At 39.3% G+C, this 14,151-nt stretch overlaps 1 protein-coding gene across 1 annotated transcript in view; it reads right to left on the minus strand.

The window, feature by feature from the left end:
* Positions 1 to 7,911: 7,911 nt before the first annotated feature.
* cog6 (component of oligomeric golgi complex 6) overlaps positions 7,912 to 14,151 on the minus strand; it is an 87,948-nt gene continuing 81,708 nt past the window's right edge. The window contains exons 18-19 of the mRNA XM_057838469.1: positions 14,021 to 14,100; positions 7,912 to 10,131 (exon numbers count right to left, since the gene is read on the minus strand). Coding sequence (XP_057694452.1) covers positions 9,984 to 10,131; positions 14,021 to 14,100 — 228 coding nt within the window. The 3' untranslated portion in view covers positions 7,912 to 9,983. The remainder of the gene's footprint in view (positions 10,132 to 14,020; positions 14,101 to 14,151) is intronic.

Genomic DNA, 14,151 nt, shown 5'->3' on the forward strand with positions numbered 1-14,151 from the left:
GGCTGCAGTAAGTTTTTTTTTTTCCTTCTTCCTCTCCGCACGTGACAGCGCGTTGTCCCGCATTAAAAGTAGTCCGAGCAAAACGTGATGCTTCGAGCTGTCAAAATAAACGATTACTCGAGGTGAATAAAATTACTCGGATCAGTTTTTAAACTCGAGTTACTCGAGTTGCTCGAGTACTCGTTTCAGCTCTACATCTGACCATAACACATTATCCCAGTCGTCTTCTGGATCATCCAAATGCTCTCTAGCGAACCGCAGACGGGCCTGGACGTGTACTGGCTTCAGCAGGGTGAATCGTCTGGCAGTGCAGGATTTGAGTCCCTCGCGGCGCATTGTGTTACTGATAGTAGTCTTTGTTACTGTGGTCCCAGCTCTCTGTAGGTCATTCACTAGGTCACCCTGTGTGGTTCTGGGATTTCTGCTCACCGTTCTTGTTATCATTTTGACGCCACGGGGTGAGATCAAGCCCCAGATCAAGGGAGATTATCAGTGGTCTTGTATGTCTTCCATTTTCTAATAATTGCTCCCACAGTTGATTTCTTTACACCAAGCGTTTTACCTATTGCAGATTCAGTCTTCCCAGCCTGGTGCAGGTCTACAATTTTCTCTCTGGTGTCCTTCGACAGCTCTTTGGTCTTGGTCATAGTGGAGTTTGGAGTGTGACTGACTGAGGTTGTGGACAGGTGTCTTTTATACCGATAATGAGTTAAAACAGGTGCCATTAATACAGGTAACGAGTGGAGCCTTGTTAGACCTCATTCGAAAAGTTAGACCTCTTTGACAGCCAGAAATCTTGCTTGTTTGGAGGTGGCCAAATACATAGTTTCCACTCTAATTTGGAAATAAATTCTTTAAAAATCAAACAATGTGATTTTCGTTTTTTTTTTTTTTTTTTTTTTTGCACATTCTGTCTCTCATGGTTGAGGTTTACCCATGTTGACAATTACAGGCCTTTCTAATCTTTTCACGTAGGAGAACTTGCACAATTGGTGGTTGACTAAATACTTATTTGGCCCACTGTATGACACAAACATTCTTCCAACTCATTAATATTGTAATGAAATAAAACTTGAGATGGCATCGTACAACAGAGTAGTCATGTGATACATCATTCTCTATAGGATGCATTGCAGGGAAAATAAACATTTATATATATATATATATATATATATTTTTTTTTTTAACCTGTCCTGTCCAGCTGTTTGACACAGAGAATGGAAGTCTACGTGCCCGGGTTGTCTGAACAGTTTTAATGTTTCACATTGAGAGTCTGATATACTCCCATTCTGATAATTCAAAATACCTTTTTATTATGACAAAGCAGCGAACAGGAAGGGCTTATGGGCCACAGAAGAAAAGCAACACAAGAGAAGAAAGAAAAGAAACACATACACAAACAACAACAAGAAATACATGGAACATCTAGACTAATTATTAATATACTGGTGCCATCGTCAGCGAGATGTATTTCCGGTTTACACCATGTGGGGGCCTATTGGCCAGTGAAAGAGGGGGACGTGGGTGGGGGTGTCTATAAGCTAAGTGAGTGAAAGAGGTAGAGTGTACACAAATCAGTTCTGTGATCTAGAACCCTGTAATCATGTGAATCTCTTATGAATGTAAGCCCGTTGGCGACCAACCCTACGCCGCCCCATCGTCAATCCCGGCACCAGGACCCCCAAATAAACATTTACTCATGAAGGCTCATTATGTATTTGTAGCTACACTGCTGGCCAAAAGTATTGGCACCCCTGCAATTCTGTCAGACAATGCTCAATTTCTCCCAGTAAATGATTGCAATTACAAATGCTTTGGTATCCCCTTCCATCAGAAAGGGCATTGAAGATGAGACGTGGCTGGGTCTTTCAGCATGACAATGATCCCAAACACACAGCTAGGGCAACAAAGGAGTGGCTTCGTAAGAAGCATTTCAAGATCCTGGAGTGGCCTAGCCAGTCTCCAGATCTCAACCCCATAGAAAATCTGTGGAGGGAGTTGAAAGTCCGTGTTGCCCTACGACAGCCCCAAAACATCACTGCTCTAAAAGAGATCTGCATGGAGGAATGGGCCAAAATACCAGCACTTGTGAAGAGTTATAGAAAACGTTTGGCCTCCGTTATTGCCAACAAAGGGTGCATAACAAAGTATTGAGATGAACTTTTGGTAGAGACCAAATACTTTCCACCATGATTTGAAAATAAATTCTTTAAAAATCAAACAATGTGATTTTCTGTTTTTTTTTTATCCACATTCTGTCTCTCATGGTTGAGGTTTACCCATGTTGACAATTACAGGCCTCTCTAATATTTTCAAGTGGGAGAACTTGCACAATTAGTGGTTGACTAAATACTTATTAGCCCCACTGTATTTGTCTTCCGACAGAAACCATAATAAAACAAAAAAATATATGTTCACCTCCATCTTTTTCCATTTTCAAAATTTTTTGAAAAAGCTCCAGGGAACCTCTAGGGCAGCACTAAAGAGCCGCATGTGGCTCTAGAACCCTGGGTTGCTGACCACCGCTTTAGCCGGAAGTCTCTCATTTTCATGGCGCGGGATTCAAAAAGTAAATATATCGATCGCGTCCGCACATATCCAAGTGGTCCATTTCATTCAGGAGCATAAAATTCAGCATGTAATATGAAATAAACATGTTTTCTTGCGTCACATGCACTTTAATGCATTTGGATTTTATCTATTTAATTGTTCTATTTGCTATATTGATGTTTAGTACGCCGCATTGTTTTTGTTTTTTTCCCTCAATTTTATTGTTTGGTACTTTCCTGCCTTTTATTTATCATGAACTATATTTTAGCTTTGTTGTTGAGCACATTGGGGACCTCTCGGGTTTTTGTAAAGGCTACATAAATAAATTCAATTTGATTTGATTTTCAAACGGGTTGCATTTGAGCAAAGAGTTTGTTTTTTTTTTCTCAGGAGTGGCGTCAGCGGCGGTCGTGTGTAATGAGTAATGATTGACAGCACGCGGGATGACTCACATGCTTGTTAGCAGTCATGTTCTTGTTCCTGAAACGGGTCCAAACTCCATGAAATTATTACCGCTTGTCCAAAAGCCAGTCACGCATGTCACGGCCTGCCAAACAACAACAATTAGCCGTGGGAGGAGATAGTTGGGGGGGCGGGGCTTGGACAAAGTGTTCCCGATATTTTTTTTAATGGGAGGAGCCAACACTATATTGCTCACATTATGGCCTTCCATGCCTGCTAAGATGTTACGGAAGAAGTATATTCGGAATTTAACCTCCTCATGCCTACATTTATATTGAACTCATTGGCTGCCATTGACAGCGATAGATGTCCAATCTATTTTGACTAGGGTTGGCAGCGATGGTTTGACAAATATACATTAAAAAAAAAAAAAAAAAAAAACATTGGGGAAATCCACAAGTAGGCCTACGATAAATAAATGAAATAGAAAATTACTTTCAAAATACTAAAAATTGGAAAATCCGAAACCTCAATTAAAAAAAAAAAAAAATTCATAAATACAATACGAAATGAAATAAGAAAATTGTTTTTTTTTAAATTATAGGGAAGGGAATAAAATCTTTATAAAACTACATAATTATGGGGAAAATAAGAGCAACATTCGTTTTTATTTTCAAATATATATAAATAATTTTAATGAGTTTTCTTTACTTGTTATGTTTATATTTCTATGCTTTTTTTTAATTTCAGGAATTCCTCATTTTTAGCTGTATTTTCCCAATTTGCTATAATTGGTATTTTCTATTAATACTATTTTTATGTACTTATGAATTCCTTATTGATGTGTATTTGTTAACTCATTCACTGCCAGTCCAGGAATATGCATAGCATTCAGTATGTATTGTGGGAATTAGTAAATGATCATAATAATAATAATAATAATAATAATAATAATGAAAATAATAGAAAACTACCATAAAGGAAAATTATTTTCAATTCATTTTCCAATTTTCTTTTAATTTTCTATTATTGTTATGATCATATAAACATATGACCAGGCTTCAACTGGGACCGTGTGCTTTGGTCAGATGAGACCAAGAATGAGCTTTTTGGCAACAAACCCTCTAAGTGGGTCTGGCGTGCCACGACAGATGCGCATGCTGAAAAGCACCTCAAACCCACTGTGAAGTATGGGGGTGGGTCAGTGATGCTGTGGGGCTGTTTCGCTTCCAAAGGCCCTGGGAACCTTGTTAGGGTGCATGGCATCATGAATGCTTTGAAATACCAGGACATTTTAATCAAAATCGGTTGCCCTCTGCCCGAAAGCTGAAGGATGGGGTCACTGGGTCTTTCAGCAAGACAATGACCCTAAACATATGGCCAAATCTACACAGAAATGGTTCACCAGACACAAAATCAAGCTCCTCCCATGGCCATCTCAGGCCCCTGACCTTGTTTTGTTGGCAAAAGGGGGTTGTACAAAGTATTAACTCCGGGGGTGCTAATAATTGTGAAACACATTATTTGATGTCAAATAATTACTTCTTTATGTGGGATTTTTTCCCCCCACTGAATAAATGCACTTGTATTGAAGGTTGGATTTTTCTCTTTTTTTCCATTAAGGTCCCATATTATTTGAATAAAAAAATTATTAGAAGCTAAAAAAACACATCTTAACCAGGGGTGCCAATAAGTATGGAGGGCACTGTATATTTGTTAACTCATTCACGAATATGTATAGCATTCAAAGAGTATTGCTGTGATAGTTACCCGCTCCATCATTGGCTAATGATCTCCCAGCCAATCGCCGCTAACGAAAGATCGACGTGGCCGCAGAGGCTATGTTTATGGGACAACCTGGATGTGCATCTGGTCCGGCCGGGTGGCCAGATGGACGGGAGTCACCCAGAATCAAAATTATAATAATGAGAGAGAAAGATGATTGCCGTGTTGGCGTTTCAGGTCACTACTTCCTAATAGGAGCCGCTTACATAACGGCCACTGCTGAGAAGAGGGGCATTGACACAGGGTAACCTTTGCACAATTTAAAAAAAAAAAAAAAAAAGCGACTCACATCATATTAGAAGATATTTATTCTTTCGCTGACGAGGACGTGACGTCCAGTCATCCTTCTGCTGTGAACTAGCGTTGTTTTTGGTATCCCTTTTCATTTTCGTCTAAGTCTTTTGGACGGTAATACTTAAGTTTAGATTATACGTCTAGTTTCTTTTTGGATGAAAAGTCAAGACTAATTTCGTCCAATTTTAGCCGACGTTAACGAAAAACGTTTTCGGAAAACTTTACTCCCATAAAATAAAGTTTTGAACTACCGTATTGGGCCAAATATAAGACGGCCCTGATTATAAAAAGGCCCCCTCTTTTTCAAGACTCAAGTTTGAAAAAAGACTTTTTGAACACCAAATTAATTTTTATACAGAAAATAATTACAGTACATCTGAAACAAATGATTATAACAATATATTTAAGAGAAAAAGCATGTTATTTTGCCTCATTCAAATCTTAATACCTGAACATGTAAATATGTAAACTAAAGTGCAATCACATTCGTAAATGAATGGCTTCTGGTTTTTGAAATGGAAATTAACCAATCTATTGTGATCAAACAACAAAATTGCCATAACTGCATTAACCATCAAAGTGAGGTCTAACTGTAACTGTAGTCTTGAAACAAATCTGAATAAGGACAAACACTGCAATAAAATATTGCAAACTGGTTAAACGAGAGTAGCTGAGATCTGTCATGACAGAACATTACTCCTCAAGTTCAGTATTCGCTTCAATAATATCTGGCGCCATCTAGCATCGTGAATGGGTATAATGTCTAGACCCCCAATACAAGACGACTCCTAATCTTTCTGTCTTATTTCAATCCAAAAAACACTGTCTTATATTCGGGCCAATACAGTATTTCGATTGAACATTGACAGACGAGCACTTAATGTACCGTCCACGTACAACAGTGGTTCTTAATCTGGGTTCGATTGAACCCCAGGGGTTCGGTGAGTAAGTGGCGTCTTAGACCAGGTTTTTGGACTGGGTTGCCTCCAATTTATAGGCTTTATTCCATTTCCTTCAACTCCTAGCCCTTTCAACTCCTAGCCCTTTAGGGAGGAGAAAGTGGTTTGCTCAGTGGAATGTTGACTCATACTTGATTTGATTAGGTATAACAGACCTACAGGCTGCGTGCAATGCGCAGATAATAAATTAAAAAAAAGAAAAAAAACATTTGCTTCACATTTTACGCTAGGGGTGTGACAAAACATCGAAATAGTGATAGATCGTGATACTTTCTATCCCAAAAGGTTGTCGATATGCTCCTGTCAAGAATTGAAGGAACCGTCAAGTTGATAATCTCCCACCATAATAGTGTCTCAGTTAACTCTAACGCTGCCATTGACAGTGCTCGACGCTCAATCCATTTAGACTGGGAAAGTTCCTTCATTCAAAACCAGAGCATTCACAGTCATTCGGTCTGATTTTCGGGGCATTTACAGGTCACTTGCTGTTAATTTTAGGGCATTTACAGGTCATTTCCTGTTGAGTTTGAGTCACTGCCTATTCATTTGGGTGATTCCCACGTCACTTCCTGTTCTGTAACTCAAAATAAACAGGAAGTGACCCATACAATACCCCAAAATCAACAGGTAAATGACCTTAAATGGCCCAAAATGACCTCATTGCCTGGCATTTGCTGCCACTGACGGCCATAGACGTTCAATCCGTTTGAAGTGGGAGGGATGGCAGCGAATGAATGAATGTTCATTCGCTGCCACCCTCCCAGTTCAAATGGATTGGACGTCTACGCGTGATAAACTCATTCCAATTCACAGCAGAAACGTGTTTTTGTCAGAAAACACTTGAAGTTCCGCTCTGAAACCGCTAATTTGGCCAACTTTCAAAACTGTCCGATATGCATGTGTGATACATCATTGGAAAGCTTAAAATCTCAATTTTCTGGGGGAAGCAAAATGTTGCACAGGAGGGCATTTAAAAAAAAAAAAACAATTTAAATAGCGAAACCCTATTTGGAGGTGAGAGCAAGCGAGAGCAGAATTAAAGACGCCATGACTTTAACGAGATATTATCGCGTACTTACCTTGTTTCGATCCAAAAACTCCATGTAGCATGTATCACTGAGTGTCAAGACACAGCTGTGAATGGCCACAGCTGGATTTTTGGGGGATTTCATGGGTGAAACATAATATAACAAGGGTCGCGATGCAGAAATCGCAGACATCAAGGAGTGGTCAAGATTTTCTTTTTCATATATTTACCCTTTGAAACGCTTTTTTTAACCAATTTTTCTTTGTTTGGATTGATTATTTATCATCTAACATATTAGAGAAAATGCAACAGTAACAAAAAAAATACAATTAAGCGATAGATATGAGGTAGATATCCGTGACTTTTTTACAGACGCCATTTTTTTCATTGTGAAGTAATTTGTTTACAAGTTTAAAATACAGTGGGGCAAATAACTATTTAGTCAACCACTAATTGTGCAACTTCTCCCACTTTAAAATATTAGAGAGGCCTGTAATTCTCAACATGGGTAAACCTCAATCATGAGAGACAGAATGTGAAAAAAAAAAAACAGAAAATCATGGTTTGATTTTTAAAGAATTTATTTGCAAATCATGGTGGAAAATAAGTGTTTGGTCAGTACCAAAAGTTCATCTCAGTACTTTGTTATGTACCCTTTGTTGGCAATAACGGAGGCCAAATGTAACTCTTCACAAGCTTTTCACACACTGTTGCTGGTATTTTGGCCATTCCTCCACACAGATCCCCTCTAGAGCAGTGATGTTTTGGGGCTGTCGTTGGGCAAGACGGACTTTCAAGTCCCTCCATAGATTTTCTATGGGGTTCAGATCTGTAGACTGGCAAGGCCACTCCAGGACCTTGAAATGCTTCTTACGAAGCCACTCCTTTGTTGCCCTGGCTGTGTGTTTGGGATCATTGTCATGCTGAAAGACCCAGATACGTCTCATCTTCAATGCCCTTGCTGATGGAAGATTTTCTCTCGATACATGGCCCCATTCATTCTTTCCTTTATACGGATCAGTCTTCCTGGTCCATTTGCAGAAAACCAGCCCCAAAGCACGATGTTTCCACCCCCATGCTTCACAGTGGGTATGGTGTTCTTCGGATGCAATTCAGTATTCTTTCTCCTCCAAACACGAGAACCTGTGTTTCTACCAAAAAGTTCTATTTTGGTTTCATCTGACCATAACACATTCTCCCAGTCTTCCTCTGGATCATCCAAATGCTCTCTAGCGAACCACAGACGGGCCTGGACGTGTACTGACTTCAGCAGGGGGACACGTCAGTGCAGGATTTGAGTCCCTGGCAGCGCATTGTGTTACTGATAGTAGCCTTTGTTACTGTGGTCCCAGCTCTCTGTCGGTCATTCACGACGTCCCCCCGTGTCGTTCTGGGATTTTTGCTGACCGTTCGTTTTATCATTTTGACGCCACGGGGTGAGATCTTCCATGGAGCCCCAGATCGAGGGAGATTATCAGTGGTCTTGTATGTCTTCAATTTTCTAATAATTGCTCCCACAGTTATTTCTTTACACCAAGCATTTTACCTATTGCAGATTCAGTCTTCCCAGCCTGGTGCAGGTCTACAATTTTTTTCTCTGGTGTCCTTCGACAGCTCTTTGGTCTTGGCCATAGAGTTTCGAGTGTGACTGGCTGATGTTGTGGACAGGTGTCTTTTATACCCATAATGAGTTAAAACAGGTGCCATTAATACAGGTAACGAGTGGAGCCTCGTTGACCTCCTTAGAAGAAGTCAGACCTCTTTGACAGCCAGGAATCTTGCTTGTTTGTAAGTGACCGGACTTTATTCAGCATAAAAATCAGTTTTATATCACATACAATCATATTAAAATAAAAAAAGCTCTTTGCAGTATGTTGTAATACATACACATGATAAACATTCATTTCATTTAAAAGAGGAAGGACTGGCTGTGAATGCTCATCTTCAAAGTGCTATGAAATCAAGCAAGCATTTCAAAAAATGATATTTTCAATGTAAGAATTGAATTCGGCACTCCAATCCGGCGTTATTTATTTATTTAGTTACCATTTGATGGCTATTCCTCATAAAACAATGCGTCAAAGAACGCCTACTTTTTTCAATTCTATTTGTGACATCACAACCAGAATCAATGATCATATCTCGCTTTATCAGTGCTGCGCTAGCTAGCTAACACAAGCTGACAGAACACTCAAATGACAACAAGAGAATAGCGCGATTATAGATAGCATGCTAGTAGAAATCTGCAGTTCATTCTGGCCAGAGCTGGGTAGATAAGCCAAAAGTTTTACTCAAGCAATCGGCACGTTACTTCTACATAATACTACTCAAGTAAAAGTAAATCATCCAAAAATTCTTTTTTGTGTTTTTCCATTGCAAGCAAAATTAATGAAGATATTACTACCAAAGCATTTGTAATTGCAAAAATTTTCTGGGAGAAATTGTGCATTATCTGACAGAATTGCAGGGGTCACATGGCAACAAAAGAATAACGTGCCTATGGATGGCATCCTATCAGAAATCTGCAGATTATTCTGGTTGTGACATATTTGTCTGGAGATTTTGGACTGGGCGGGGCCAAGAAAGGAAGACTAATTAGGATCTCATTGTATTATTACTAAGCCTTTTCTGACACTCTTTGGGATGGATGTGAGTCCAAAATATGCTCTGATATCATTTGCAAGCCACTTGTTGTCATATTTCATAGCAACTTTTAGCACCGTTGAAAACGCTAGACGTCTAATCCATTTGGGCTGGGAGGGGCATCCGCATTCATTCGCCCCTTCCCAGCTGAAATGGATCGGACGTCTAGCGCCGTCAATGAGTGAATGTAAAAACAATATGGGTGAGCCTCCACAGACAAGACGTGGGAGGTGACTCAGTGGCCGCAGAACCCCACCTAACATCTGTGTTATGATTCCACATGACAACGCTCTGAAAATAACCTGGACAGACGGGGGCGACGCTCACGACAACAGGGCCCGGACTTGCTCGGGGGATCTGGGGAAGAGGCGCTCGGGGTCCTCGTAGCCGCCGCTCGGGCCGCTCAGCGCCAAACGGACCTCGCCGTACGCTCGGCACACCAGCTCGGTGGACTGGGAAAAGATTTGTTCCCTGTCGGGGAAAAAAAATTGGAAAACATTTACAATTCATGGCATAGAAGTCGAATCCATTTGTAGTGGAAGCAACGAATGAATGTTTGAAAAATCATCAAAAGATGAAAATAAGTAAATATAGAAAAAAATTAGGGCTGTCAAAATTATCGCGTTAACGGGCGTTAATTAATTTTTTTAATTAATCACGTTAAAATATTTGACGCAATTAACGCACTAGGCCCGCTCAGACAGATTTAAATGTCAGTACAGTGAAAGGCCAACTTGTGAATTGTGTTTTATGGAGTTTTTCCGCCCTCTGCTGGCGCTTGGGTGTGACTTGCATATGTTATGTGGCGTAATGTCGCCCTCTGCTGGCGATTCAGTGCAGCTGATTATTTGGGTTTCGGCGCGCTTTTCTGACGTGATTATATGTCGACGCGAACTCACACTAATAGACAGTGCTATTCAGACCAGCTAACGTCCGCATCCAGTATTCAGTGGCAGTTCTCATAGCCCCATCACACTGTTTGTGTCTAATACATGCATCGCTTGTGAGTTATATTCCTCCTTTGCTTATATTCATGAGCATTAGATAGTTATTGATGATGTGTATTTGAATTTGTTCACATATATGGTGAAATGCAGTTACATTGTTAGATGCTTGTATGCTAATTGGCTAGTGCTACTGCTCAAATGGACACGTGTGTGTACATTTTATGTTATTTTGTGATTTATGCAAGTTATTGACACATTGCCTTGTTATTTTCAGTTTTTCAAAAATACAAGAAACGTGCTCCTGTCAAAAAGAGATGACTTCAGTAAAGCCCATGCAACTTTGCCACACTGTCTGATTTCTTTTTGGAACTTATGTTCGCTATCTGTCAATTTGTGTACTCACACACATTGAGGACAGAATAGGGCTACTAGTTTATTTTTTGATTGAAAATTTTACAAAATTTATTAAAACGAAAACATTAAGAGGCGTTTTAATATAACATTTCTATAACATGTACTAATATTCATCTTTTAAGAACTACAAGTCTTTCTATCCATGGATCACTTTAACAGAATGTTAATAATGTTTATGCCATCTTGTTGATTTATTGTTATAATAAACAAATACAGTCCTTATGTACCGTATGTTGAATGTATATATCCATCTTGTCTTATCTTTCCATTCCAACAATAATTTACAGAAAAATATGGCATATTTTATAGATGGTTTGAATTGCGATTAATTGCGATTAATTACGATTAATTAATTTTTAAGCTGTAATTAACTCGATTAAAAATTTTAATCGTTTGACATCCCTAAAAAAATATATATATACTGTATATATATCGGGCCAATATATCGGTCAACCTTCATAAGAAAAATCACCACCCCTACAGTGAACATAACAGATCGGCTAATATCGGCCCATCTTGACAAAAATACAAATATCGACCAGTCCATACATCGACAGGCCAATATATCGGTCAACCATTATAAAAAAAAAAAAGATCATCACTCAAACCGTGCATAACAGTTATCATATCGACTGATATTGGGGGTGTGCCATCCAATGCACCCCACGATTCGATTCAATTGCGATTCAGGGTGATATGATTCGATCATTGAATGATGAATATGGTATTGACGATGATCACCATTATCGATACATCATACATTATCAATTAATAAAGAAGCCAAACAAATTTATGTCCATCATTTATTAATAATATCCTAATGATTCAACAGGTACGATGGAAGCATGCTCATACAAAAAGAAGCTGCCCTTAAGCTGCTTTTTGTTTTTTACAAGAAAGCGCAAAAACATTAGCCATTTCAAAGGCAGTACTTATTGCTCAACATGCCTATCAAAGCTGACCATAAGCTGCTCTTTTTCCACAAAAACATTAGCCGTTTCAAAGGCAGTACTTATTTCTCTCAACAATACAATAACATTTACATTGGTGGAATGAATTCCACATTTTCAGGAAGCAAACAAAGTGCCTTTAGAGATAAGTAGGGATGTCAAAATTATCGCGTTAACGGGCGTTAAGTAATTTTTTAAATTAATCACGTTAAAATATTTGACGCAAATAACGCAGATGCCCCGCTCAGATAGATTTAAATGACAGTTCAGTGAAACGCTCACTTGTTGTGTTTTATGGAGTTTTGCCGCCCTCTGTTGGCGCTTGGGTGCGACTGATTTTATAGGCTTCAGCACCCATGAGCATTGTGTAAGTAATTATTGACATCAACAATGGCGGGCTACTAGTTTATTTTTTGATTGAAAATTTAACAAATTTTATTAAAACGAAAACATTAAGAGGAGCTTTAATATAAAATTTCTATAACTTGTACTAACATTTTTCTTTTAAAAACTACAAGTCTTTCTATCCATGGATCGCTTTAACAGAATGTTAATAATGTTAATGCCATCTTGTTGATTTATTGTTATAATAAACAAATACAGTCCTTATGTACCGTATGTTGAATGTATATATCCATCTTGTGTCTTATCTTTCCATTCCAACAATAATTTACAGAAAAATATGCCATATTTCATAGATGGTTTGAATTGCGATTAATTGCGATTAATTACGATTAATTAATTTTTAAGCTGTAATTAACTCGATTAAAAATTTTAATCGTTTGACAGCCCTAGAAATAAGACTTCTTTTAACCAATACACTTTGTTTTCACAGTTTTCGGTACTATTTCGCATGTTTGTAGTGTAACCACTGTACTTAATCCTGCTTTTCCGCGTTCTGCATCTGGAGTAACTTTTGTACACCACCCAAACAACGCACAAATGGACTTGGAAATACACCTTAGCGAATACGCTAATTAGGATGTAGAAAGTCCAAATGTCAGGCGGCCAATACATCGGTCAACCTTTATAAGAAAGATCATCACCCAAACAGACATTAACAGTTATCCTATCGACTATATATCAGCTGATATTGACCCATCTTGAAAATGTCCATAGATACTGTATCGGCTGCATATCGGCTGATATTGGCCTATCTTGAGATAGTCCATATATATTGGGCCGATAAATATCATCACCCAAACAGTGAACATAACAGTTAGCCTATCGAATAAATATAAGCTGATATCGGCCGATCTTGAAAAAAGTCCAAATGTCAGGCGGCCAATACATCGGTCAACCTTTGATTAGAAAGATCATCACCCAATCAGACATTAACAGTTATCCTATCGACTATATATCAGCTGATATTGACCCATCTTGAAAAAGTCCATAGATATCGGCAGCATATCTGCTGATACTGGCCTATCTTGAGAAAGTCTTTATATATCGGGGCGATATATTGGTCAACCTTTATAAGAAATATCATCACCCAAACAGTGAACATAACAGTTAGCCTATTACATCAGCTAAATATCGGCCGATGGCCATATATCGGCCCAATATATCACCCGACCTTTTATCTGTATCACAGCAACACTAGTTGCTAGCCAAAATTTGAACTTTAAGTAACCATTAGATTTGCTCTCTAGTTAATTTCCATTAAAATAATTTCCAAAGCAATCCCTGGGGATGTATCAAAAACGTACCGTCCAATACCTCACCGACTAAAAGTCCCCCCAAAAAAGCCCATTTTCGTTATTTGCGCTTTTGCGCGTTGGCTCGGCTCCGACGAGAGCGCCATCGAGACGATTTCAGGGAAGCGCCGACGCGAGTGAGAAATGGACCAGAAGCTAATTAATGGCGTCCTGCCCATTAGGCCCCGGGCGTCCATTAATAGAGAACATTAACCTGAGGTACAGAGTGCTCTTCGCTTCCCGGTAAATGTGACTCACGGACGCAGCTAAAAGCGTACGCCCGACGAGGACCCGGCGTGGAGTTTAGAGAGGTGTTTTGTTGCGCGCGGGAGGAGGGACCGCTGGGGCTTACTTGATGGCGGCGCTCAGCAGGAAGTTGAGTTGAGGCATCGACAGGCTGTCGGGCGAGGACAGGTAGCGGTCGAACTGGGCCTGTCGGGTCAGAGGTGAGGGAAAAAAATAGCTCATTCAGATCTCGCTTGT

The sequence above is a fragment of the Corythoichthys intestinalis genome, chromosome 6, assembly GCF_030265065.1.
Source record: "Corythoichthys intestinalis isolate RoL2023-P3 chromosome 6, ASM3026506v1, whole genome shotgun sequence".
Classification (NCBI taxonomy): domain Eukaryota; kingdom Metazoa; phylum Chordata; class Actinopteri; order Syngnathiformes; family Syngnathidae; genus Corythoichthys; species Corythoichthys intestinalis.